This window comes from Gopherus flavomarginatus, chromosome 10, assembly GCF_025201925.1.
Source record: "Gopherus flavomarginatus isolate rGopFla2 chromosome 10, rGopFla2.mat.asm, whole genome shotgun sequence".
NCBI classification, from domain to species: domain Eukaryota; kingdom Metazoa; phylum Chordata; order Testudines; family Testudinidae; genus Gopherus; species Gopherus flavomarginatus.
Window position 1 is genome coordinate 23,262,588 of NC_066626.1, and position 27,483 is coordinate 23,290,070.

At 46.8% G+C, this 27,483-nt stretch overlaps 2 protein-coding genes across 8 annotated transcripts in view; one reads left to right on the forward strand and one right to left on the reverse strand.

Annotated features, from left to right (window-relative positions):
• Window positions 1-1,870: 1,870 nt before the first annotated feature.
• ORC2 (origin recognition complex subunit 2) lies at window positions 1,871-26,566 on the forward strand. Of its 6 annotated transcripts, none has more exons than XR_007768368.1 (18): window positions 2,284-2,391; window positions 2,532-2,632; window positions 3,413-3,559; window positions 4,538-4,624; window positions 5,658-5,750; window positions 7,149-7,180; window positions 9,034-9,091; window positions 11,109-11,293; window positions 11,977-12,075; window positions 14,002-14,111; window positions 15,937-16,069; window positions 16,551-16,647; window positions 19,527-19,673; window positions 20,476-20,647; window positions 23,242-23,303; window positions 24,230-24,348; window positions 25,141-26,128; window positions 26,409-26,566. XR_007768368.1 is itself a non-coding variant. In XM_050916627.1 (17 exons), the coding sequence occupies exons 2-17, from the start codon at window positions 2,542-2,544 to the stop codon at window positions 25,225-25,227; spliced, it is 1,719 nt and encodes a 572-aa protein (XP_050772584.1). In that variant the 5' UTR covers window positions 1,871-1,889; window positions 2,532-2,541; the 3' UTR covers window positions 25,228-26,566. The 6 variants fall into 6 exon arrangements, 4 of the variants coding, with proteins under 4 accessions (XP_050772584.1, XP_050772583.1, XP_050772585.1 ...); XR_007768369.1 differs by having other exon boundaries at window positions 25,141-26,112; XM_050916627.1 differs by lacking the exon at window positions 2,284-2,391 and adding an exon at window positions 1,871-1,889 and having other exon boundaries at window positions 25,141-26,566.
• Window positions 21,898-27,483, reverse strand: part of NIF3L1 (NGG1 interacting factor 3 like 1) — a 34,024-nt gene continuing 28,438 nt past the window's right edge. Inside the window, exons 7-8 of one of the 2 annotated variants that reach the window (XM_050916659.1) lie at window positions 26,795-26,858; window positions 21,898-22,251 (exon numbers count right to left, since the gene is read on the reverse strand). In XM_050916659.1, the coding sequence (XP_050772616.1) occupies window positions 26,833-26,858 (26 nt within the window). In that variant the 3' untranslated portion in view covers window positions 21,898-22,251; window positions 26,795-26,832. Of the gene's footprint in view, window positions 22,252-26,533; window positions 26,859-27,483 lie in introns of those variants that run through there. The other variant, XM_050916658.1, reaches the window with a different exon arrangement.

Here is a 27,483-nt window from a genome sequence, read left to right on the forward strand (position 1 = left end):
TATATGGTGCACACTCCAGGTGCTGTGGAGTTCAGTAAGCTAATTTGCTATGAGCAGAGAGAGAGGCCTTTCCACAATCCTGTTTATACAAATTTTATGGCCATGAAGGAAGACTTCAGTAGGAGAGGGGGCTTCTGACCTAAATTTCAGATTGTGGAATCACTTTTTACACAAATAAGCACAGGAATGATCTCTGTTGCACATATCCTCATTGAAAGCCTACTTTAAGTCAGACACCTGCTTGAGCATGTAAAATAATGCTGCTGCTATCATTAAGGACTGGAATTAATTTCAATACAGATGTCATTTCTTTATCTCTGACGTATCTAACTTGGGATGAAACATGGCAGCTGTTTAACAGTATACACTAGTTTTATGATGCAGTTTGATCAGAAGTTAAATAAAACATCCTTAAAATTCACCACTCCCTGCTTTTCGGCAGGGCGAATGTAATCTCCAGAGTTGGAATTGGGCCAGTACTCCTCATGCAACTTTTAGGAGAGTGGGTGTGTCTTCCTCAATGATTTAACATACCTTGTTGTATTTGTTTATTTTTGTAAGCAACGTTTTTAGTGTTCAGGAGGGTGGTTTGTAAAGTGGGCAGGTTCCATTCACTAAGAACGGAGTTGGTTTGGTATGCAGCTTCCCGGGCAATCTGGCTTTGTGGCACCCTCCAGCGAACGCCACACACCGGTAGTTGAAGATGTAACCCCATTTGTTAAATGAAACAAACGGTAGGAAGCGTTTGAGTAACTAGGCTTACCATACTTAAAGGGTTTCTGCAAATGGCCTCGTTTTGGAGCTTCCTGTCTCTGTCCAGGGTCCTCAGCGGGTCCTTTTCCACAACAGAGAAAGCCCCATGGGTCCTTCTCCTGCACCCGCAGCTGGTTGATCTATATGCCCCTGCAAACCCCAGCTGCTGGATCCCACCTCCCCCACAGCGCTGAGGAAAGGGGTCCCTTAGGAAGGCGCTGACTGAGGGCTGTCGCTGGGTGCTGGGCTTGCTGCCCTCACGGGGAGCCCTAGTGCACCCGCCCTCCACTGATTGCCCCCGCTGCAGGTACCCCCACCTGTACCTCTCTGCGCCCTGCCCTTGGGAACCCGACCTATGGCGCCCCTAAAGCGTGACAGGTTACACGTGTCCGAGCCAGGCCACGCCGAGGGGGCGTATGACCGGGCTCCGGGCGCGCTGTCCGGCACAGCAGCGAGGCGGGGACGGGCCAGGCCTGCCCTGCGGGATCGCCTCAGGAAACGGTTCTGCAGGGCCGCCCGGGGGTGGGCAAGTGGGGCAATTTGCCCTGGGCCCCGCAGGGCCCCCCACAAGAGCTTTCGGGGCCCCTGCAGCGGGGTCCTGGAGCTGCTTCTGCTTCTGCTCTTCGCCGGCGGGGCGTCCTTCCACTCCGGGGCGGACGGGCCCGCGCCGAATTCCCGCCTAAACGGAACCCGCCCCCGGAGTGCAGGCGGGTCTTCGGCGGCGGGGGGTCCTTCCGCTCCGGGACCCGCCGCCGAAGTGCCCCGAAGACCCGCGACGCCTCGCCGCCGAATTCCCAGCTGAGCTTCGGCGGCGGGCGGTCCCCGCCGCGGGTCTTCGGGGCACTTCGGCGGCGGGTCCCGGAGCGGGGCCCCCCGCCGCCGAAGACCCCAGGCCCCCGGCATCCTGTGGGCGGCCCTGCGGTTCTGCAGCAGCAGGCGGCTCCCGCCAGGCGGAAGAGGCGCAGCGCGGGCGCCGCTGTAAGCAGGTCGCTTGATAGGGGCCCTCCCGAAATTACACAAGGCGCCGGGGCCCCTGCCCGTCGGGCGCTTGTTCCGGCGTTACAAAGGGGTCGGCGCGGCCCCGAGGCACGGCGAGGGCAGAGCCCGCGAGCGGAGCCGCGGTGCCCGGCTCAGCAGTAAGTCAGTGTCGCGGACCCTGGCTCCCGCCCATGGCTAAGGCGCGCCAGGCCTAGACGGGGCGCCTCCGCTCAAGCGCTAGAAGGGGGAGGAGTCTGGGGGCGGGACACCTTCCTGGCCACGCCCCCGTCGTGGTTGGTTGAGGGCGAGTATCTCCTGGACGGGCGGAAGGAGCCAGCCTGAGGCGTTGTTGATTTGCTGGCGAGAAGATCGATCTCGCGCAGCTGCGTTTCCTATTTGTGCAGCGCAGTCCCCGCCCCTGTTGCCCCTCCCCCGGGAGGGCGGTAGATTCGCGCTGTGCGGCCCAGAGGCAGGAAGGATGCACCTGGTTCCGACTCGTGCCGCTGCCACCCGCCTTGGAGCTACTGTGAGCCGCGGGGGCGGGAGAGGAACTGGTGGGGCGGGGCTCGAGCCAGGTGTAGCCTCCGTCTCCAGTTCCGCGGGCAGCTGGGGGCCAGGCCGCTCCCGCCTTGCAAAGTCTACGTGCGCAGTTCCCTAGCTGTAAGGCGGCTATTGCGGCCGGGTGCACGTGGTGCTTTGCTGCCCGGAAATGGGGGGTGCATAGCTGCGGGTTTGCGTGGTGCTCTGAGGGGTGGGCAGTGCCCGGCCTCCCACCTCGTTAACGCTTGTTGGCATTGCAGGTTGTCTGCTATGAGTCAGCTGGAGTTAAAGAGAAACAAGGTCCTGGAAGCCAGGTTTGTGGCAGATGAAGATGTTCTGAAGCACATTTCTGATAACGGAGGTACTAGTGGTTTAAGCATAAATAGGCAACTTATTTTGCAGATATTGAAATGTATCAAGGCTAAGGGTCGTCAAAATGATTGGTAGCCTCTGGGTGCCCAGCTTCATCTTGGAGGGGTCTGGTTGCTCAAAAAGCAAGTGCTTAGCACTTCCTGATAACTAGTATCTGAAAACGGAGGCACCTAAAATCACTAGTTGCTCCTGAAAATTTTGAATGTTAACAATTTTCATATTCCCAGCAGTGGTAATGTCATGTGAGCATCTCCTTTTAAACAGTTGGCTTGGGGTGTCTTTTTATGGTGTTCAGTGTGATTTCCTTAGACTTTATGGGCCTCAAATCCTGATATGTGCAACTCTGCAGTAGCAATTAACACTTTCAGAATTGTACTGATGTCATCACTTATATGGATATTGAGAACTTGGTATGAAATCTAGAAGTAGCTATGAAACAAAACAAAAAAAAAAAAAACCAGTCATGTTAATGTCTCAGTTCCAAATTCAAATCAGTTCCAAATCACTGTTTGGCAGTTGGGACAGGTGCTGTCTTGAGTTTCCATATGAATGTTAAAAGCCAGAGACATTCACTGCAGGTTTGGTTAATTAAATTGTAAGCATTGGAGACAGGGTCTGTGGTTTTTATTTTATTTGTACAGCCCCTAGCACAACTCTGAGGGGGTGGGAGAAAGAGAGTGGTTTAGGACAGGGGCTCCAAGGTACTACTGCAATACCATTAATTAAATTTAGCTTATCAGAAGTTATGTTTTTGCGGTTGTGATTCTAGGTGTTAAAGTGCGGAAGGATAGAGCTCAACTTGCGCTCAATATAAAGAGATTTGTGAAGAAACTTGAGAACATTTCTGATGATGATGAGGCCCAGGAGATCCTGGAAGAGCAGAACTATGTGGCTGTTTTGGGGGCATGTGCTGAAGGTATTTCTGGGGAAGATATAGTATGTGTCTAATTCAGAAAACTCTTGTAATATGTAAAAGTGGAGTTGTTAGCCAAACAATTATTTGGCTTCAGGGAGTGATGCCCAGTGACCACGAACTTTGACTGGTTAAGTTCTAATGGTTCTTGGACTGCGTGTGGGCATTTTTCCCACTTCCATAACACAAACAGTCCTTTCAAGTTCAATGAAAAAAAGTCATAGTCTTGACTCTCATGGTTTAGGAATATGTCAGTGCTTTTTATGTATCCATGAGTAAGAAATTATTAAGAAAGGGATAGATAATAAGAGAGAGAATATCATATTACCTCTCTATAAATCCATGGTATATTTACATCTTGAATACTGTGTGCAGATGTGGTTGCCCTATCTCAAAAAGATGTATTGGAATTGGAAAAGTTTCAGAAAAGGACAACAAAAATGATTAGGGGTATGGAACGGCTGCTGTATGAGGAGAGATTAATAAGACTGGGACTTTTAGTTGTCTCTTTTTCAAGCTGAAGGGGGATATGAAAGAGGTCTATAAAATCATGACTGGTGCGGAGAAAGTAAATAAGGAGGTGGTACTTACTCCTCATAACACAAGAACTAGAGGTCACCAAATGAAATTATAGGCAGCAGGCTTAACACAAACAAAAGAAAATATTTCTTCACACAATGCACAGTCAACCTGTGGAACTCCTTGCCAGAGGATGTGAAGGCCAAGACTATAACGGTCCAAAAAAACTAGATAGATTCATGGAAGATAGGCCTTATCAATAGCTATTAGCTAGGATGGGCAGGGATGGTGTCCCTAGTCTTTGTTTGCCAGAAGCTGGGAATGGTGGCAGGAGATGGATCACTTGATGATTACCTGTTCTGTTCATTCCCTCGAGGGCACCTGGCATGCCACTCTTGGAAGACAGGCTAGAGGGGTCTTTGGTCTGACCCAGTATGGCTGTCTTTATGTGTTTTCTAACAGATTCCTTGAGAAATGGCTCCAGTGCAGGTGGGGGTGAAATTTACTCATTCCAGACTCCAAAACGTTCTGGCAAGATGGCAGAGCTGGGTATGTCTGTCTTTTCAGTATTATCAAGTGAATAAATTATTTCTGGAATCTTAGTCTGGCAGCCTCTTTGTAATTTACTTGTATTTAAAAAGTACTATTAAGAAGTCTTATGATTAGCTTTGGATCAAAAGTTTTGAGAAACAGAAGCTCGAGATTTGGACATATTGGTGATTGCTTCTTCTGTAATGGCAGCCCTCATGTTATAGTGGTCCCCTTTCAGTATGTGTTAATGCAGAGGTTCACATCCACTATATTATGTGTCACCAGTAGTTCGGGCTTTAACCACTGGTGCTCTGGGTTTCCTTTACTGTAATGCTGGGCTTCGTTGTGTCTCCTATTCCACTGTGCATGCCGTAATCCCACAGCAGAGTCTGAGCTGATCCATCCTTTAGTCTTGCAGGCGGAGTGTGATGTTTGGAACAGTTTGAGCTCTGTTATGCGTTAGAACAAGCCAAGTGGAATGAGAGATTCTTGCTGGTAAAGCTGAAGTCTTAGTTGAGTGAACTGAGTGAAGTTTAGATTCTCAGTACTGTTATTGCAATACGTAGCCTTTTGCATTCAAGTCACCAGTTCAAATCCAACCCACACTGATGATTATCAGAAGAGAGTCAATAAAATGTGAGTTTAGTCCAGTTCCCTGTGGACTGATGATCTCAACACATAAGCCGTTACCAGAGAGTCCAGTTCAGCAGCCTCAGACAGAGGACCAAGTGTCATGACTAAAATATTCTCTCACTTCAAGGGATGGCCCCTCCACTAGGGTGACACTTACGTCAGGCTAACTCTGTACCTGGCTTGTGGATCAGCAGAAGAGTGTAGTCTTGAAGAACCTTTCACGAGTACTAAATTTACTCTCAAAGGTAGAGAAAGAAGGGAAATAGCTGGTGCAGCTCCTTGAAAAGATTGGGAAATGGGGTTACTATGTAAGAGATTACTTTGGGCAAAGAACTCTGTGTGTCACTGTGACACACCCACAGCTGTCCGGTGTGTGTTTTGTGCCTAACACATTTTGAAACTATTATTTTATTTAAAGCCTCTGAACTAGCCCAGACACCAGGGAAGAATGTAACCTTTGAATCCTCCCAGTATCCTGAGAAGCCAGCCAGCACCCCTCAAAGCAACAAGAGTAAGTTCTGAGACATTTTCATGAATTGATGGGAAGTAGCGAGCCGGTGTATCCCAGCACAAATGGCAATTAAGAAGGTTGGCATTCAGGGTCCAACTCCCAGCATACTTGATATTCCAGGGTTAGTTTTGTGCTTTGTATATAGTACCGCTTAGTCTGCCTGGTGCTCTAGTTCTCTTGTGGATCATGCTGTTTGATTGTTTTGTTTTTTTTCCTACTAGCTTAGAGCAGAATGTGTTTGCTTCTCCCTTCTGCTGCTGCAATGCACAGTAACGTTGTCAGTTTAGAAACTCCTCTGACTTTGCTGCATATGCTTCTCTTGAGTATTCTTTAAATCAGGGCTAATGAGGACTGTGAAGGACTAGACTGGCAGCCCCTGTACAGGTGCACTGGGGAGTAGAATATGCAGGGGGTGCTCTGCACAGGGAGCAGAGAGAATGGAGCATCAGTGCTAGACACGTCTCGCAGCAAAGATGGCATGTCAAGCTGGCCTTTGGAATAAACGGGGCCCATACCCTCACCCTTACCTAACTGTTGGCTTTGGAGTCTTGACCTGGCTTGGTGTGTGAGCTTGAAAGGGAGGGGGGCGGTCCAGGAAGCAATCGGTCTTCAACATGTGGCCTGTGCTATGTCCTTATCTGAGTGCTAAAGGAGGAGGGAGAAGAAATATCCTTTGCTGCATTCCAACCCTAGCATGAAGGCCCCGACTTGTGTTCTGGAATGGGGTCTGGAGCTGGTTGGTGCAGCCCCAGAGAGGGACAGGGACAGACCAGCCTGTAGATGTGCTTGTTCAGCACCTCCCCATGGTAGTTCCCCAGTTCAATGGGTGCACTATACCACAGCCAACCCTGCTCCTCCTCTCCATGCCTCGCATCCAGCCCTGCTTCCCTCCTCCCCAAGGGTCCTGGGAGGCAGTTACCTGCTCCAAGCTGCAATGGCTGGAGTGCAAGAACTGGACACCCCTACTGCAGGGTTGGCTCAGGCTCCCGCTCCTGGCCCGCACCACAGCTCCTTGCTGGACTAGACATGGAGAATAGCCTTACTTGCTGTCCCCGTCCTTCCCCACTCTACCTAAACCTTTACCCCTTCCTGCTCACTTGACATTTCCTGTCAGTCTCCAGTACCCATGGACCCTGGCTAAAGCCACCAGTGGTGGTAGCACCACCGCCCCTTTCGTGGGGCGTATTTCCCACTCTGGGGCAGCTGCAGATTGCTGCACCTTGCACCCATGAGCGTGACTGGCCAGAGAGTTAACATGCAGAGACAGTATCTCTGAGACACTGAGAGTGGATGCTTGCATTTCTTACTTGGGGAAACATGAGCATCTTGTGCCCATGTTTGTAGGAGCTGGCAGTGCTGGAAATATATGGTACTTTCATTGTTTTGTTTGCTTTACAGAGTACTCTGCTTCAAACAAAGCCCAGCTGAAGGTGAGTGACTGCTTTTTGCTTGATCTTATTTTAAAACACAAACCATCTGATTATCATGAGGATTGGGGCTTGAAGAGCCTTTCCCCACCCATCACCTCCCTAGATTTTTCACAGTGCAGATGTCTCCATTTCGAAGCAGGCAGGGAAGGGTTTAAATGAGCGCTGGAACTGCCGCAAATGAGGATCTTGGATTTATGGGCTTTAGAGTGAACATGCAGATCAGTAGATTTGTAAGACTAATTAGCATGGGTGAGAGATGGTTCCCTTGCCTCATGCAACTGGACATGTTTGACATCCCTTTAATATGCAATTAAATGCTTAGATTTCCAGCAGCTTGTAAAACGTGCTGGAGGAAATTGTATAAATTTTAGGACTGGAGGATGTGAGTGCTCCAGAAATGCTGCAAACTGTGGTGGCTCATTAGCATTTAGTCACTTTAGTGTCCACTAGTAATAATGTAAATCTAATATTGGGGAAAGATTGATGAGACCGAAGTCGTCCTCGGGTACAGTACGAAACAGGCAGACTTTATGCAGCAGCTGTGCAAGCTTTCCTCTATGCTGCCCCAACAACTTGTTTCAACTCTGAACTAGATGGACAGCCTAGAGGTAAGAGGGTAGTTTAGTCTCCATAATTCAGTTAGTCCTTGGCAAGTCTGCTGAGATTGCATCAGGGCAGGACTGCCCCTTGAGGAGTTCATGAAGTGAATGCTGGGAAATAGAGACCAGACTCCAGTGAATGATTGCTTATATAGCACCATACTGTAGGTGTGTGCAGTGCTCTGAAGCATATTTAAAGTGCTGTTCTAATCTGAAAAGTGAGTCTAAAAGATGGCATCATGGTTCCACACATCATCTACGCAGTTCTAATGTTCTGTGTTCTTTCTGGGTTACTTTCCAGTAATAAAGAATTTACAATTGGAACTTAGTTTACAGTTTTTGCAGCAGAACCCAGCTCCCTCTTGCAGATCTATATTGACTTTGCTTGCTAACAGGAATACAAAGCAAAAAACAAAACAAACCCCCCTACTTATTACACAAAGTAAATTGATGCAACTGAACATACACAGATTGGACTGACATTTGTATATAGTCACTTTAAGACTAGAGCTGCACTTTAAATGTGTTACCAAGGTCCAAAGCTACAAAAAACGGTCTTGAAACCTACCAGGGCCCTGCCATGGGAGGATCTGTTTATATCTTAGCAAAATTGTCCTTAGGAGTTTTTTGTCTGATGTCCTGATAATATATTGTGTTTAACTAGATGAGAAGGCTCTGTGGCTCTGCACATCCTATGTGTTCTAAAGTTAAACTCTCTTGGACATAAGATGTAATCATACCTCCTTCCCCCACAAAACAGAAATGATCTGTTTAACAGGGTTAAGTAAACAGTGACTGAACAAAACTGCTCAGTGCTCCTCAGACACATTACATTGCTGCTGGGCTTCTCAACCCTGCCAGCCTGTTCTGAGTGGTCTTTTATGCTTTGCTAGTCGCTCACTTATTGGAACTCCAAGTGACTTTGGTGAGTAGAATATGTGACCTAGCGCATCATGGCTCTGTCTGGCAGAAGTGTTACCACTGTCGTCACTTCCATGTGGCTCCTTCAGGGGTAAGAGGTTCTGAAGTTTCCGCATCCTGGTTGTGAGTTGTGATCCCCATTCCCCCAGGGCTAAAAAGGTGGTCATCTAACACAAGGAATTTCCTCTCCCAAGCAAAGCTTCCCGCTTCTGCATTCTCAGGTCCCTGCCAGCTGAAAGAGAGCTCAGAAATGAAACCCTGGGCCCTTGCCTGGCAAAGTGCTGCTACTGGTAGGGCATGTGTGACTTTACTAACATACTTGTGTTCTTGCAGAGTAAAAAGAATGAATTTGTGTCCACAACACCTTATAGACTCAGGAAGAGATTGTCAGGTAAGGAGCACCATTTGCAATAAGCTCCAGTTTACAGGAGTACAGTAGCATTGTTAAGTAAAAGCTTAGGGTGGATCTTAGTGTTCTGTTACTTAATAACCTGCTGTCTGAGCTCCATGAATGTATCTAGTTCTTTAGATGGAAGATAGGTCTATCAATGGCTATTAGCCGGGGTGGGCAGGAATGGTATCCCTAGCCTCTGTTTGCCAGAAACTGTGAATGAGCGACAGGGGATGAATCACTTAAAGACTACCTGCTCTGTTCATTCCCTCTGGGGGACCTGGCACTGGCCACTGTCGGAAGACAGAATACTAGGCTAGATGGACCTTTGGTCTGACCCAGTAGGGCCATTCTTATGTATTTATCACCCCATGGGTGCTTCAAGAACATTGCTGTCTGCATAGAGAATTCAAGTGACTCTCAAGTAAAAATAGCACAGTAACCATCTTTACTGAGCCAGTGTTTGGGATACATAGTTCCTTCACTGCACGATACTGTTTCTGAGGTGTTGGGGTGTGAGTGGCAGCACCTAATCTCTTACTTCAGTGACTTTTGTCTTAGCAGGTAAAACCATGTGAATAATCCCCTGTATGCAGATGCTTTACTAAATGTGAGGAATTCAGTTCTTCTGTTAGACTCTCTAATCTCTGTCCGCTGTAGGCTGGGAGTTTGTGTTCGTCAACCTTAATCACTTGAACTGATTTAAGAAGCTGTTAAAATCCCAGTCACTCTGAAAAGCTTAATATTCTATATCTGTAGTAGATGATTTCAAGTCATTAGCTGGCTTCAAATGTGTGGGATCAGTGTGGGAGAGATTTGCATGTCATGTTCTTACACGTTTTAACATGTGTATATGTGACAGTAAATTGAGCTAGGTAGGGGATTCTAAAACAGGGTTGTGACCCCTTAAGGTTGTCGGGTTATTATGCAGGGGGGTCACAAGCTGTTAGCCTACACCCCAAACCCTGCTTCACCTCCAGCATTTATGACAATGTTTAAATTATTAAAAAAAAAAAAGTGTTTTTAATTTGAGTGGGGGGGGGTCACACTCAGAGGGTTACTGTATGAAAGGGGTCACCAATACAAAAGTTTGAGAACCACTGAACTAGGCAGATTAGCTTTTAATCTGACAAGCTCAGTTGTTTGGGCTTTATTCATCTGTAGTAGAAATATATGAAAATTCTAGTAAAAATTCCATTCCAGTAAGATTGTTTGAACCTCACTTTGGGAAGTTTATAGATTATTATAATTCAGAAAATTAAGACCTCTTTTATGTTCTTGCAATTGTGTTTATTTGTGTGTAGTTTGTGTTAAATTGTCGTGGGATATGCACTCTGCATAAAGATAACTGGTCACTTTTTAGGCTGAGGGTGAAATTTTCAGATGTGCCTAAGTGACAGTCAGGGGATCTCAGGATCCTAGGTACCTAAATTTCATTTTCAAAAGTGACTTGGTCTTCTAAACCACTCGTGTGCTTTTGAACATTTTGCACTTTTTAAAAAATTACTGCTCCTTAGCGCTTCAAAGCCACGAAAGAGTGAGCCAGATTCTGTTCTCACTCTTGAATTGTTAGTAAAATTCCCATGGCAAAGCCCTTTTTTGCTAGTGGTGACATGAGCCAGAAAGAACCCAACTTATGTTTGGAGGACTGGCAGGTGGAATAACTCTTCTTACTAGTATAGACTGATGTAGCATCTTTAAGAGAAATATGGAATCCCACAATGTCATTTTTAGCATCACTTTTCAGAGTAGAGCCGCACTTTGAGGCTTGTGCCAATTTGAAGAGCCTTACTAAATAATTGGAAAGAGAAGGGAAAAAGAGAGCAGTGTGCATATTTTCAGGTCTATGTAGAATGGATTTTTTTTTTGAGTAGCATGATGGCTATGAAATCGGATTAGGACTTGGATGTTTGAAAGAGGATAGACAATGTGTAAGAGGAGACCTAGGCTACAGGAAATGTGTAATAAGGGTTCTCTGTAAAAAGATATTACCAGCTCTCAAATGCTTTCCCCTTAGCTCCAAGCTTGCGTTCAGACAGCGAGAGTGACTATTCTGCTTCATGCTCTGAGGAGGAGGAGGAAGAAGACAAGGACCACAAAGAAACTAATGATGTCATATTGGACCAAAAGACCCCAAGTAAAACTAGAGCAGCTCCTGCTTCCAAAAAAACACCAGCTAAGAAACTGAAGGAGGAAATGACGGTGAGTGTGGAGGAAATACAGCCCTGATAGGAGAGATTCAGAGATGCTTGGTGACAGTGATTGTTGGTGGGGCTAGATTCACCACCCATCATGCGCTCTAGATACTTAGAGCATGTTAATGTAGCCCAGCAGGGCCCACATGGGGCAGTTTGAACACAACATGCTGCCTGTGGCGTGGGTGGTGAATCCAGCATTCCAGACGCACCTAACAATTGCTGTGGCTTGTCTCCTGTCAGACCCTCATGGCAGGGGAGAAGTGGCAGGAGGAGGAGAGCAGGAACGTGATGGAGGAGGATTATTCTGGAAAGGAGGTCCAGACCTAGCATTGGCCAAGGAATTAAGGGCCCTAGGTGGCATATGAGGGCAGCTTTCCTATGCTCTGTCTCCCTGTTTAGGGATAGGGTTTCAGCCCCTCCCCCTCCCCAACAGATGGGTGGGGGGAGAGATGTCAAAGCAGCCTCCCTAATTCCTCACAAATCTTTTTTATAAACATTCCTAGAAGTCTGAGAACAAGGTTGGCATCTCTGCTTTAGGTTTTCTCCTCAACCCCATCCCCTCTGAACTGAGGAGTGGGTGTGGCCGTAAAGTGGCATCCTAACAGCAATTTGAGCCTCGGGTAGGGGCATGGAGAGAGCAAGTCCACAGAACCTGCCTGAGACTGAGCTTTCACTCTGCCTTTTCAGAGCAACCTGGTGGAAGAATACTTTGAGGCACACAGTAGTTCCAAAGTTCTAACGTCTGATCGAACCCTTCAGAAGCTGCAGAAAAGAAAGCTGGATCAGGTAAAGTTGCAGCAGATGAAACCACCTTCAGAATGGAAGGTCTTGTCTGTGGTGGATTTTTTCCCCCTTGAAATTCCGCCCTGTTGCTACCACCAGTTCAGCTGTACTAGAGATATCAGTAGCAGGAGCCTTAGTGTAGACAGTGTGCCTACAGTACATTGGTGTTTGAACTATTATGTGATGTACAGCTGCTCTGAGTAGGGTCAGGTGACAGGGTGGTTAAACTGCTATCGCCTTCTGTGCTCTAGCGCTCCCACCTTTGGGGCTGAGAAAGTGGTAGCAACGGAGGGGAGGGAAGTGTGTAGTAGATGCTGGCTAATAGGTTGATTGAACATTGCAATCGCCAGAATTCAGAATGCAGAGGAGGTAGAAAGGGATGATACGAATGGAGGGCAGCAATGAAATCTGCTACCAACCCAGGCAGCAATGAAGTCTGGCTTTTGTGAACAAATTTGTTAAAAGTAAAAACCCATCTATTCCCCCAGATGAAAAGAGGGGAGGTGTGGGGGAAGATTTCAGCTCTGGGTTTGCGGTTCAAATCCCACCCAGGTTGGGGCCAGCCCGAAGCATTACTATCTGACAGCTATTCATTGACCTCTGTATATGTGTGAGAAGGAGTGTTATCCCAATCTGGTTCCCAGTAGACATCTAACTCTGGTGTCTTTTTAAAAAAAAAAATAAAATGGAGGACTTGTTGACACTCCCCATGGAGAGGCCGTGGATTGAATGTATCACGGAGAGTGAATAAAGGTGTACCCTCCGGAGCAGGGACTCAGAGAAACATGTACTGGTACCTGCTGTCTGCTTGGTGAATACATAAGATTTTTGTGTCGGGGTTTACTGGTCTAACTCCATGTTACCAAAACACATGCCTTCAGATTACCTACTGGCAGCTGCCTGGATTCTGCATAATGCATTACCCAGGGAGAACTCTGGTGGATTCCAAGTAGTTAAATTGGACACTCCTGTGTATTGGGAAATCCATACATGCAGTTTTAAATCTTCTGCTGATATCAGAGGGACTGATGGGCAGCATGATGCTCTGAAAGTTTTGTTTGTTCGAAATAGTACAGTTCCCTTCTGTTTTCTCTCCAGAGTAAACTCCCTTCTGCCACATGGGGGTGGGAAGTGGATGCATTAATTGGAGAATTTGAAGCCTGCATAGGTCTCATGCTACAGCAGTTCCAATTTCGTTGCCAACATTATAAGTAGCGCTGCTAGCTTACACATCAGGACTCTGGCACGTCTTTTAAAAGCCTGAATTAGCCCTCCAGATTCGTAATACATTTCTCATAGCACTTTCTCTGGTGAGACTAGTTTTGATCTGCAGGTGAATTCTTTCCTATTTGTTTTCTAATACTCGGGAGTCTTTTCTTTAAACATAATACCTCATGGCCTTTAACCCTATAGTGACTGAATCAACTGAACTAACACAAACCACATTGATGGGCACTCTGGTCTTGCCCATTGCTAATGGGGTTGTCTCTGGTTCGGTGCACCCATTATTGGCAGAGCATGCTTAGCGGAGAAAATCCAGCTGCTGGTGCAGAAGAAGCTGTGAATGTGCCATTGTCTCAGTAGCAGTATGCCCAGATGCTGCAAGGTGAGGCAGAATGGGGTGTCCAAGACACAGGACTGAGCATCAGCCTTGATCCTGTTCTCAGATCGGCCACAGGTTCCTGTGTAAAAGTGGGCAAGTCATTTGACTTCCCCATCAGCAAACCTGGGCTAATTGTTCCCACTGGAGTATTGCAGTTTAATTAATACCGGTAAAGCATTCTGATCTTTGAGGGGAAGGTGCTGGATCAGTGCTGTGTTTATAAGGGTTCAGTCACGCACTCCAGGCACACATTTAGACACCTGTTTAGTCATTGTCTTCAACCCTAAACCCTGTATGACTGTCCCATTCTCCCCTTCTAAACACAGCAAACATTGCTTGTCCTCCTGAACAAGGCTCCCCCTGCCTTCACTGCTGAACTGAAGGAACTAAACCAACAGCATGAATCCTTGTTTTCCAAATGGATGCTGCAGTTACAGTAAGTATCTATGGATTCCTCTAAGAAGATTCAGTGAACATTAGTCCCCAACATACCATCAGGAAAGCCTCTGCTAATTTAACTCATTGTCCCACAGATGGTCAATGGAATGATTCACTGACTGAATTAGGGCTGAGGTTGCAGGATAAGCAAGTGTAATTTCTTAGGGCGCAGTCTGGGTAATGCATCTCTTGAGACAAGTTGTGCAAAATTTACTCTGTATGAGCTGAACAGCCGGGGTTTTTAGAGGTGTAGTGTCCCCAGCTGATGGGAGCAATAAGTGCTCATTAGTATGTTTTATAAACAGTCAAGTATACGAGGAAAGGGAGACAGACAGTTTAGAGCGTACAAGTTTGTTAGCAAATCGCCAGTACCACTTCTCATAGAATCTGGTTTTCTTCAGTGGTGTAATAGTGAGCTTTCTTAGCATGAGGGATCTAATAGTTAGTAGTAGATGCGAGAAGAAAAGTGCCGTGTCTGTTGAGGACTGTAGGAGCTGGAATTCTGTGTCAATTTCTGTGAGAGAAAGCGAGATTGGGGGCACACTTCCATTATACACCTCTACCCCGATATAACACGACCCGATATAACACGAATTTGGATATAACGTGGTAAAGCAGCGCACTGGGGAGGGGGCTGCGCACTCTGGCGGATCAAAGCAAGTTCAGTATAAAGCGGTTTCATCTATAACGCGGTATGATTTTTTTTTTGGCTCCCGAGGACACCGTTGTATCGGGGTAGAGGTGTATTTAATACTGGGTGTTGCTTATAGAGCTATAAGATTCCATGGTGCTTTACAGAAGACAAGGTCCCTGCCTCTAGAGGATTCAATTCTAACAGAGACAAAGGATACAGAGGCTAGTAGCTCCGAGGAGGGCAGGTACAGACGTATGGGAGGACATCAATGCTAGAAGGCTTTGCGAAAGGAGTGTGGTGCAAGGAGGAAATTGCAGTGTCGTGGTTCATGGGACAGTCCCGGGCATATGGGATAGTGTGAGAAAGATGGCAGGCTGGTGAGGCAGAGGGAGCAGGTGAGGAGTGGCAGATGCAATGTGTGGAGAGTAAGAGCAACACAGGTTTACAATAAATATTTTAGTTGAGCCAGAGAGGTCTCGTGCTTGCATTGAAGTTAATGGGAGTTGTTTGCACACAGCACCTTGGGATCTGGCCCACTCTTCCCTCTTTTGTTGACACATCATTCTTCCTTTGAGCCTTAGATGCTGTGCCTCTCCTCATAAGAGGTCAGTGATCTGCAGTGTCCTAAAGCATCCTTGTATCTGCCTGTCTCTGGCTACACTGGATAGTTAAAGGTTAAACCACAAGTACTAGAATAGCATGTTTTGATTTTGAAATCTTGACTAGAAAAGACACATCAGAAGCAACTGGTAGGCTTCCATTTGTTGTCTCATAACTGCTGTGATTCATGGGAAAAGCTGAATTTATTGTGCCTGAATAGCTTGGTGGAGGGGCCTATGCAGTGCCTTTGTGAGCAATTTTCATGTTAGTCTGCATTGTTTTAGAGGACCTGATAGTCTTCAGACAAGTATCCCTTTCGTGTGAGGACAGCAAATTCCCAGGTCTTGAGCACGCTGATAAACACTCCTGTTAGTTACACGGAACCACCATACCCATTCATCTCAAACCCCATACAAACTGTGGGACTGGCTGGCTGCAAGCTGAAGTACCCTAGACTTGATTGACTCTTTTTAGAATTGTAAGATTATAGGAGGAGAGGAGATCAGATTGTTTCATGTAATGGAAACAGATGTGAGATTCTAAAAGGATCTGTCAGTTTGATTCCTTTAATCTGCTCTCTTTGCTGCAGCCTGGGGTTCAGTATTGTGCTTTATGGACTGGGCTCAAAGAGAGATCTGTTGGAGAAGTTTCGTACCTCTCTGCTCCAGGATTCTGTTCACCTTGTTGTCAATGGCTTCTTCCCCAGCATCACTGTGAGATCAGTAAGTATGACAAAGCTTGTGAGGTTTTTAAGTTGCTGGTTGTTACCTGCAGCCACTAAAATCTTCCAATACAAAATGTTTAGTGTACCCCACAGGAAGCTTTCCCAGTCTCTAAACACAGACTCCTCAATGAATAGCACTCCCCATTCTCCCTTCTCCTTGAGTTTAAAGAAACTTTGACCACGCTGGGGATTGGTGTACCTGAACTAGTGCAAACTCCCTAGTATAGATGAGGTATCCCATAATATGCAACATACTCCAATACAATTTACCTCTGCTTGAAACTGGAGAAAATCATGACTTACCTTGACTACCCTAGGGATTTGCACCATGTGAAGCTATGCTGGGAACTGGCCATAGATGGCTGGAATTGGTGAAGATCCTTGGTGTTAGCTAAGGCCCAACTCTTGGATTCGATGTTAAGCCCATAGTTATCAGAAGTCCCTCAGGATGATAGTGATCTTGCATTTTTCTGTTACAGATTCTGAACTCCATAACAGAGGAGGTGCTGGATCACGTGGGGACTTTCCGCAGCCCTCTGGATCAGTTAGACTTGATCATGAAAAGATTTAAAGAAGGTAAAGAGGCTGGGCAGATGCCCTAAAGCTTAGATTCTCTCTAATCTTGGAAAAGCTTGTGCAAGTCTGGTGTCTTCCTTGAAATCACATATACTTCCCACTTGCTCAATCGCAATCTTTGTGTTGACTCTTGCTGTTCTGTTTCCTGTCTTGTGATTTTGTGGCCTTCATGGAAAATATACATAGTTCTCTGAAAGATGCGTCAGTGCACCAAGGTGTTGGCTTCTTGATTGTGAAATGTGTGAAGGTGTCTTGAAATTGAGTACCTGGAAATACAGCATTCCCTTTCCTCAATTTCAGCATGTTAGCTTGGACACATTTTCAAGGAAAAGTGAGAAAATGAGCATTCTGACAATGAGCACGAGAGCCTCATGTCTGCTGTACTGAGTGCTTAGTCTCTTCACTTGGTTCATTGGAGGAGTTTGTGCCATATTTCTCCTCAGCTGTAAGTTCATTGATAGAACAGAATAAGGGTAAAACTTAAGCTTTTTGTATGAAGGTGGATGGGAGAAGGAGGTTCTTACTGGTTGCCTGAAGGCCTGAACAATACCCATTGAAGCTAAGAGGTGAAAATTTCAAGAGCCTGAAAGAGCCCAGATGCCCAAATACCACTGAAATTTAATGGGAGTAGGGGGCTGAACTCTCTTAGGCTCCTTTGAAAACCTTGGCCTAAGAGGCTTGCCATAGACTTCAACAGACATTGGATTGAGCTTTGAATGTACACGGTCTAATGGACTGAAGGGGACAAGCGATGTAACTTAATGTATGCAGACCCCTCTGTTGTTGATGGCTGTTTTGAGCAAACAGAGTAGGATGTGGGAGTTCAGGTTCTAAAAGCAATGTTAAATGGGTCATCTCATATATACAGAGTGCTTGCTGAGTTCCATATGTAACAGTATAGCTGTATGCTGTGTGTGTGTACAGTTCCAGTGGGTAAATTTTGTGTGTCTACATCTGTGCATATATGATGTTGCCTTAACTCTTCTCTGCCCCCCCCCCCCCCATGTTCATCCTTCATCTGTCTTTGTGCTTTCCTACAGAGACTGGGTAGGGGAAAGGTTGGCTGGCTGGAGGCAGTCCCCCAATTGTGGCTGTTCTTATGCAACATCACAGGTGCTAAACTCTAGCTGTCTCCCTGTGGAAAACCCAGGGCTATGGATAGTTGAGTAGCTACTTGATTTCTGCACAAAACAGAATTTATAATTGGCTAATGGCTGGTCAGAGGGTTTACTGGCTCTCCAAGCAGCTGTTTCTTTGGGAGCTTTAGCAGCAACAGGCCAAGTTTGAAGTTTTAAAGATCACCCATTTGCATTCTGTGTGTCGACAAGTCTTAGAGTACATCTCTGCAGCAGCTAGGAGATGCAGTTCCCAGCTTGGGTAGCTATACAGGCCCTAGCTTTGCTCAAGCTAGCACCTAAAAATTAGTTTCTGTGGCATGCAGGGCTAGCCCCTGGAGCATATACCTAGGAGCTTGGGCATGATTGTACTTGGCTGCTCAGGCTACCTGCCCACCACTGCCACACTGCTCTGCTCAGGTTAGCATGTGTACCGCTACCTGCGCTGGGATTTACATCTCCTAGCTGCCGTGTAGACATACCCATACAGAGCTCCTTAAAGGCATGTTGAGAGAGATTTCTGTTCAAGTCAGTGGGCTTTGGCTCAGATCCTTTATGAGTGGGCGGGTTTTATTTGGTCTCTTTCTTGCATAATTCAGAAGTAGCAGAACAGATCTGTATTTAAACCCCGCTCCTAAAATTAAATCCATATTGTCTAGAGCAGTGGTTTTCAAACTTTTTTTTTCTGGTGACCCAGTTGAAGAAAATTTTTGATGCCCGTGACCCCATGGAGCTGGAGATAAGGAGTTTGGGAGGGGGCTCTGGGCTGGGGCAGAGGGTTGGGGTGCAGGGGCGAGGGCTGTGGGGTGGGGCTGGAAATGAGGGGTTCAGGGTGTGAGAGGGGGCTCTGGGCTGGGGCAGGGGGTTGGGGTGTGAGAGGGGGTCAGGGCTCTGGGACGGGGGTGCAGGCTCTGAGGTAGGGCTGAGGATGAGGGGTTTGGGGTGCAGGAAGGGGCTCTGGGTTTTGGGGGGGCTCAGGGCTGGGGCAGGGGATTGGGAGGCAGGCTTATCTCGGGTGGCTCCCAGTCAACGGCACAGTGGGGATGCTAAGGCAGGCTTCCTGCCTGCCTGTCCTGGCACTGCGGACCGTGCCACTCCCTAGAAGCGGCCAGCAACAGGTCAAGCTCCGTGTGGCTCTCACCCACAGGCACTGCCCCCCCAGCTCCCATTGGCTGGTTCCTGGCCAATGGGAGTGTGGAACCGGTGCTTGGGGCAGGGGCAGCATGCGGAGCCCTGTGGCGCCCCCACCCCCAGGAGCTGCACCTGCTGCTGGCCCCTTCTGGGGCATAGTGCGGTGTCAGAACAGGTAGGCACCAGCTGGGCAGCACCACTGATGGGACTTCTAACGGCCTGGTTGGCGGTGCTGACCAGTGCTGCTGTGACCTAGTGCCTTCTGTTCTGCGAGCCAGTCCTGGGCCGCGACCCGCACTGGTGTAGAGGCTCAGAACTAAAGGCATAGAAAGCTTCAGCCCAAAAGAGAAACTTCTGGACGGGTTATAAGCAAGCAAAAGTGGGGTTATGAAAGGAAAGCTGCAGTGGTGGCAAGAGCTACAGTGGAAAGAGCTTGTATAAAATATTTCAGATGCCCTGAAATACAGGCTGAAAGGCCAAGTCCTCTGACACTGGAGTGCTGGATGGACGTGCACAGGGGGTTTGACAGGACTGGCTTACACTCAAACCACAGTGAGAACGAGGAATCGCTTCACTCTTCGTGCAGCTCCTTAGTGTGACTGTTCCCTTGCTGTTTTTTTCCCCCCTTTGTAGATTCTTCCTTGGAGCTCTATCTCCTCATCCATAACCTGGACAGCAAGATGTTGAGAGGAGACAAAAGCCAGCAAATTCTTGCACAGTTAGCATCCCTGCCCAACATCCACCTCATCGCCTCCATCGATCACATCAATGCTCCACTCAGTGAGTCCCAGGGCCTTGGTCTCCTCCACTGTGCTTCCAGAAAAACCACCCTTCTGGGATTGTTAAATGCTCTCTGTATATTGCTTGCATTGCCTTATCTCTGCCCCGTGGGTGCATAATGTACAGCTAGCTTTCTATTAGCACCTGGAGGCCATGGTCAGGGTGGGAGCCCCATTGCCCATGGGGCTGTACAAACACACGACTATAGCTGCCAATTACTGTCAGATTATCTATACATTACTGACGCTTCGCTGAATCACTGGTTCAAACACCACGTTGTTCAGACTGGTGCTATCCTGTAGCTGCTAACTGAAAGTGGAATGGAAAAGGGGATGTGCGCAGTGTGCGTGTAAATTCTTTGGTGCAGGGAACGTTTCACTCTGAGTGTAAATGGCTGGCTAAATAATACTGCTCTATGTAAGTGAGGATTCGCTAAGGCAGTGGTTCTCAACTGGAGTATGTCACAGGGTACACAAGTCTTCCAGGGAGTACGTCAGTTTGTCTAGATCAGGGGTCAGGGGATGGATTTAGAGAGGTTGTAAGTGCAGGGCTGGTATTACAGGGTAGCAAGCAGGGCAGTTGCCCAGGGCCCCACACCCCAGGGGCCCCCGTGAAGCTAAGTTACATGCTTCAGCCCCATGCAGCAGCACTTGGCCTTCAGGGGTACAGTAGTCTGGAAAGGCTGAGGACCACTGCTCTAAGGTGGTGCTGCTGCATTAAGATGGTTTATATTGTATGACTGGGAGAAGCTAAATCTGCAACCCTGTCTTTCCTTTCTTCCCTTTTGTGTGTGTGTGTCTAGTGTGGGATCAGGCAAAACAAAGCCTCTATAACTGGCTCTGGTATGAAACAACCACTTTTAGTCCCTATCTGGAAGAAACCTCCTATGAGAACTCGCTCTTAGTGCAGCAATCTGGGTCTCTGGCTCTGAGCTCCCTAACGCATGTCTTGCACAGCCTCACCCCCAATGCAAGGTAAGAACCTATCAGATTATCATTCTAGCAGCTAGAAGCCCCAGTTAAGATTGTGTTAGGTGCTGTGTGTACATGTAGTAAGAGACAGTCTCGATCCCAAAGATCTTACGTTCTATATACATAAGAGACAAAAAGGATGTGAGAGAGAGAGGGTTCCCATCCCCAGTTTCCATATGGGTAGAGCCCTGTATGGATACAAATTTATATCCATGAATATAAACCGGTATCCGCGGAACCTCAGGGCTCTTGCAGGAACCACAGCAGCGAAAGGAGCAGAACGTGGGTACTGCTCCCAGGAGCCAGTGCCCCATGTCGGCAGCTCCTCCAGTGTGTCTGTACCTCCCAATGGGGTGGACACCAGGCTCACAGGCAGCTGTGCCTGGTTGTGCTCTTGTGTGCAAGCGGCACGCATATCCTCGGACAGGAGAGACAGACAGCTGTGTGGAGGGGGCAGGGCTGGGGGCGGCGCAGCAGGCAGTACAGCGGTGCTGGAGGAGCTGCCGGCGCAGGGTGCTGACTCCTGGGAGCAACAACCCCACGTTCTGCTCCTTTCACTGTTGCGGTTCCGCCGATACTGACTTATATCCGCGCAGGACTCTACATATGGGGAACTGAGACATGGAGTGATTAAGTGACTTGCCTGGTGTCATTAAGAAGACCATGGTGGAGCTTGAACTGAACCCTGATCTCCTAAGTCCCAGTCCAGTTCCTTAACCACATGCCATCCTTTTTCACTTCTTTTCTCATAATTTGAAAGCAAGGTCCACATTGGCTGTCTCTCAGCAGCATGGATCTCTGTCTAGCTGGAGGAAGTTTAGAATGCAAAATATTGAAGTGCCAGCAGAGTCTGGCTACACAAGGACTTGGATCTTGTGTTCTGCTTAGTGCCCCTCTTCAGACTGCTTAGTGAGTCATTGATGGGTGAAAAGTTGGGGGAAGCTCCACCCGCTCTCTCAGCACTTCTTTCTGAGTCAGTGAAATGAGCCCTATGGTGAAGGAGCAAGGTGACAGCTCTTAAAGTGAGATTATCTTGCAGAGCATCTCCCTGCCCATTCAATATTGCAGAATGTTCCTGTGGCAGCTGTTACTTTTTCACGTAAGCAACTGCAGCTTTGGGAACATGTCTATTTGCAGCTGCTTTCCATGCCATTTAGCAGCTGGAGACAACGTGTAGAGTCCTCACCAAGAGACCAGCAAGTTCACCATGGACCATAGTATAGGAGCCACTGATGTATAGCACTAGAGAAAATAGATAGCTAGTGTGCTGGGGTGGTCTAATAGACCTTTCATTCTAACAACCAAGAATCTTGCCATACAAATAAAAAATGGAGGATCTGGCTTGCTGTATTGGTGCTTCTATCACCACACAGGCACAACTCAATCTCAACTTCTATAGCACTTCCTGCTGCATTTGCACATAGTGTGTGGCTGCAGACACAGTCTGTTTCTAACAATACTGGACAGCTTGCTTTTGTCCATGGAGGAGCCTGTGTGTGTCTTGGCAGCCATCCCTTGGATGGGGGTATGGTAACATCTAAGACTTTTCACCTTAAATCCAGCTCAGACTCCTTTAAAATACAAATTCAAAGTTTTAATCTGAAAACCTGAAGGGAAAAAGAGAATAATTAAATAACTTCAGTGTTAGCATCTTATTTGACTAAGAAAGTCAAGCTTGTTATTTCTGTAACTCATAGTGAATATTGCTCACTGCATGAAAGGGGCAGGTTCCACAACCAGCATATTCGTTGGCTTTGCAATGCAGTGTATGAACTACAGAATTGCTTTGCATTGCAGTACGACCTGCCATTTTTGATTTCTTGCTTGTAGTGGGCAACAATAAAATAATTAGTTGACTACATGAGTGTAGTCCTGAGTCCTCTCTATTGGGCTCTATGGCAGGGGTGGGCAAACTTTTTGGGTCGAGAGCCACATCTGGGTGGGGAAATTGCATGCAGGGACATGAATGTAGGGCAGGGGGTTGGGGTGTGGGAGGGGGTGCAGTGTGCAGGAAGGGGTGCAGAGTGTGGGGGGGGGGCTCTGCAGGGGGTTGGGGTGCAGGAGGGGTATGACGGGCTCAGGGCAGGGGGTTGGGGTGCAAGGTGCAGGAGGTGTTCGAGGTGCGGGCTCCAGCCCAGTGCTGCTTACCTTGCCGTTCCCGGCCAATGGGAGTTGCAGGGGGCGGTGTCTGCAGGCAAGGGCAGTGTAGAAAGTCCTCTGCCCCACCCCCTAACCCTGGGGCTGCAAGGACATAGTGCCAGCCACTTTCGGGAGCAGTGCAGGGCCAGGGTAGGCAGGGAGCCTGCTTTAGCCCTGCGGTGCCACAGGGGTGCCCGCGGGCCATAGTTTGCCCACCCCTGCTCTATGGAACGATAACTTAATTTGGGCTTTATTTGTAGAACAATCAGCTTTCTGACACTGTTTAACTTGGGTTCCAAGTGATCAGTAGCCCTTACATGATGGAGGAATGGGACTACTTTAAATGAATGGCTCTTGGAAAGCAAGTCTTCCTCCAGCTGCTGTGTACGCACAAGACTCTGTTCTTCAAGAAAAATTGTTTAACGTTTCTGTAATGGCCTCTCTTTCCTTTTCCACAGAGGGATTTTCAGACTGCTGGCCCAGTATCATCTGGAGAACAAGGATAACCCATCTTACCCAGGTACCTGGTGTTTGATGTAGGAATGCACGTGGCATTTCTTCTCTCATCTGATGTGGCACCATTGGCGGTTCAGTCAAGGTGGAAGCTAGGTTCTCCCATTTTAGCATGTGTTGCCATAGCAGATTTATTGAAACTACTGGCTTTTGAATGTGAGTTTAGCACAGAGCATCTCTACCAGTGCTGTGCATTGGGCTACGTGTTCTGGTGTGTGACGTGAAATCGGATGAATGGCTGAGTTCAGAGGATCTCTTCTTACTGTCATCCAGTCTGATAGTGAAATCCTCCACGTGGGGCTCAGTTACAAATTGATTAGGGGAGACAAGGAGTCAAGACCTCTTGTGTTCTGCTACCACTTCTGCCACTGACAAGCTGTGTGACCTTAGTCAAGCCACTTAATCTGTCCTGGCTTGCTGCCCTATGATACCTACAGATTAGTCTGTAATGCTCTGGAATTTGCAAATAAATGGCATAGTATTAATCTAGAAAGATCAAGATTCAGTAATATAGGAGCTGTGTAGTGAAAGAGAATCCCACACTGGGCTGTGCACTTGAGTGCTCTGAAAGTTTGTCTTTACCAAATGGAGGATCTTGTCTTGTCAGATCTGCCTCTTTCCATTCCTGAACTCCCTCTAGCTTGGCTGTCTCTGTGGGACAAAGCTGTGGTTGACAAATGCATTAAATATGGTCAGGATGTATGTTCTGAATTTGATCAGAGGAGCAGCTGAAATAGCAGGAGATTCCTTCCTCCTCTCTTTAAGGGGGCTCCTCAAATTGGATGTCCCAGTAATGCTGTTTTCTAGTGAGCAGGCACTGCAAGCTATCCTTCAGGACTGCAGGAGAGGAAGTAACTCTGCCTTCTACCAGAGCACATGAATCTGCTTTGCATGCTGGCTGTCCTGATTTATTTAACTCCTCTCCATACCCAGGACTATCTTTCCAAGACTTCTACCAGCGGTGTCGGGAGGCCTTCTTTGTGAACAGTGACCTGACTCTTCGGGCTCAGCTGACAGAATTCAGGGACCACAAGCTCATCCGGACCAAGCGGGTGAGCTAGGCAACTGTTATCTTGACTGTGACTACTGCTGGTGGCCTTACTTTTTATTTCACTACTTGCAGCTGTTGAGTTTACCTGAGATGAGCTGTACCAATGTCCAAAGTACACTGTTTGAAGCATAGACAAATGGTGCATTAGTGAAGGGCTGAAGGCCTATAGCATGCTCTCCACTTTTGCATGCAGGTCTCTCAACATTCTGTGCAATGGAAAGAGACTGCAGAAAAGTGCACCACGGCTTAATTATTTAACAACACAGAGCTCCTTTGGGTATGCAGTGGAACCCTGATTACCTGAAGATCTCGAGGAGCAATCTGAAGCATTTGGATAACTAGAAGAGACTGTTTAGCAAGCTTTGAAGTCTGTACTTGGAGTCCCCGGAATGGAGACTGCTAGCGAGCTCCAGCAATGAGACCGCATTCCCAAGTTCTGAGGCAGTAAATCATTTAAGTGAAGTGAATAGGGACTACTCCCACTCTCTCGTGTAATATGCAAGGGTAACTGAGTCAGCTGTCTTCTAAAGCTCTGGGGTTTGTCTCCCAAACCAGATATGAGCCGATTTATTTCAATGTGCTTTTTTGCCTGTTGCCATGCTAAGGAAATATTCCTGGATTAATATTGTAGTTAGTACCACTGAACACTGATCTGGCTGGGCACCTCACTACATAAGGCCATGTTGGTATGTCGAATCTGTGCTGTTTGTAACAGTGTTGTCTAGTGGCTCATTTTGCATCAGTGCAATTTCTTTGCCACAGTCTTGTGTTGACAGTGTGTGTCCGTTTTCAGGGAACGGATGGAGTGGAGTATTTATTAATTCCTGTAGACAACGGGACCTTGACTGATTTCTTAGAAAAAGAGGATGAAGACATGTGAATCTTCTCAAATCCCAAACCATCTACACCAACTGCTATCCAAGGATGCTGGAGAGGGGTCTGAACTCGGATTGCTCTCCCTTTGAGCATGAGCTGCTGGACCACTTAATGAAATGTGACACTTTACAAGTTTGGTGTTCTAATTACTTGAGTAGTTCTGGGTAAAGAATTCCATATGCAAGACATCTTACTCTGAGTTTAGATTTGTATTCTTTTAGTCTTCCAGCTCACGTGGTGCCTTCTTCGTATCTATGCAGCCACTTTTACAGACTAGGAAAACTAACTCTTCAGTACGATTGTGCTTTCTGCTCATTACCTCTCTGCAGAGGAAGGTTTGGCTGGAGCAGTTCACTTGAGGAATGCAATGACTCCATGCTCAGAGCTTTATTTTGTATGAGAGTTGTAATTTTTCACAGCTCAGTGCTTTCCAGTACTCCCCACATTGGTCAAGCCAATGGGCTCCTAGTGTGTGAAGTTGCTGAGATTTTAGAATGCCAAGTGATCTACCTTGGGTGGTCAAGTCAGGTGGAGTGGGATAAAAGTGGAACATAAAAAACAAGGGGTTGGAATGTTGTGGGTAACTTATTAAACCTTCCCTCTCTGCTGAAATGTTAACAGTAGAATAGAGGAGCTTTCCCAAAATCCAAATCCTTTTACAAGGTGGAATCTGTATTGAAAATTGTGACTGGGAAGGGCTCTAAAGTGACCTGTAATGGGAGGGAAGGAAAAACAATGTGACTTTTTCCTGCTTTATGTATGTACAGAAGGCTTTAAAGTTTTTTTTGTTTGTTGTTTGTTTGTTGTTTTTTTTTAAATCAGGGATGTCAAAGTTGGCTCTCCTGGAGAACTTTTTGGAGGTCCTGAATAGAAGATAAGTTCAGCAAAGGTCACTTTTCTTCATTGTATTTTTTAGGCATTTGCACTACATTAAAATTTTATTTTTTATGTTTCAAAAGTCTGCATAAGAATAATGTCCAGTTTCATTTCACCTGCATGATTTATCTGGTCTAGTCTACCAGTTCTCCAGTATCTGTAGTGCCTTCTAGGAAAACCAGAGACTTGATCTGAATTTCTAATGTAGAAGAAAAAATGTGGTTAATATGGGAGTGCAAGGGTACTTTGATGCCTTCTCCATATATCAGAAAGAAAGAGACATAGATGTAGTTTTTTTTTCCTTTGCAGGTCACCTTAAGCTCTGCAGTTCTATCATCTACATAAAACTATCTGCCAGTCAGACTTCAGGGACACTTGAACTTATTGCCTAATCTTGTGGCAATCCATCGTATAAATGACTGTTTTGAATGACAGAATGTTAAATAAACTTTTATTCATGTTCTTTAGTTCCTCTCGCAGATCTCCTGGTGTATAGATGACAGAAACCTCATTTTCATTATTGCTGACACAATGCATGGCTGCCTTAAGAAGTGGATTTAAAATCTCAATTCATCCATATTTTCTCAGGACCTTGTGTTTCTGAAAATCCAAAGAGAAGTCTACCCCCTTTTACTACTAATACTTAACACTTACAAACATCACAATGGGGAACTGAGCCAGAGATTGTGACTTACCTGAAGGTCTCCAAAGGAGTATCAGCTGGGGCTAGAACTCAGAACTCCTGGTAGTGACTCCCATCTAAGCAGGGGAGGGAGGGACTTCTTTTTAGTGACCATCACATACTCAGTTCTGTGCTTAGACCACTTGATACTCAGGTTACTATAGAACTGAAAACTGAACTGAATTCTATTTTGGAGGGACATAATTCAGATCTGTACTCCACCCTCGCCCCTTATTATTAAAGTTAGATGTGGAACTATGTGCTTTCAGTGGAGTTAAGTATCAGCTGTGTTTTGCTAGATTTGAAACTCACTCGGACTAAGTACTGTGGTGCTGTAATACTCTTAACCTTTTAATTGATTCAGATTTTTTTGTGTCAATGAATCAGAGGTGTCAGGAGTGAGGCAACCTTTTCAGATCAGCTGCATGGCTTCCTGGGATGACATGCATTTCTGCTAACAGACAGGTGTTGGTCTGCAAGACAGATTCTGTTCTTGCCTCATGTAGGCTCAGGTAAATTATCCCTGCAGTATGTCTAAATTTGAGCCTTTCAAAACAATTAAATAACTGCCTAAGCTGTGCATTAATTTCCTGTCACTTAATGGCTGCCCGTTAGTGCCTACTGCAATACAGAATTAATTTCTAGGTTTTTTGGGATCAATTCTGCACACATTAACTTTATTAAAGTAGGAGTGGGTCCTCA

Excerpts from the sequence above, each read along its gene's own strand:
- ORC2 (XM_050916627.1), top strand. The coding sequence starts at position 2,542 with ATGAGTCAGCTGGAGTTAAAGAGAAACAAGGTCCTGGAAGCCAGGTTT. Across the intron at positions 16,648-19,526 it reads CATGAAAAGATTTAAAGAAG|ATTCTTCCTTGGAGCTCTAT; the intron begins GTAAAGAGGCTG and ends CCCCCTTTGTAG. Across the intron at positions 20,648-23,241 it reads AGCCTCACCCCCAATGCAAG|AGGGATTTTCAGACTGCTGG; the intron begins GTAAGAACCTAT and ends CCTTTTCCACAG.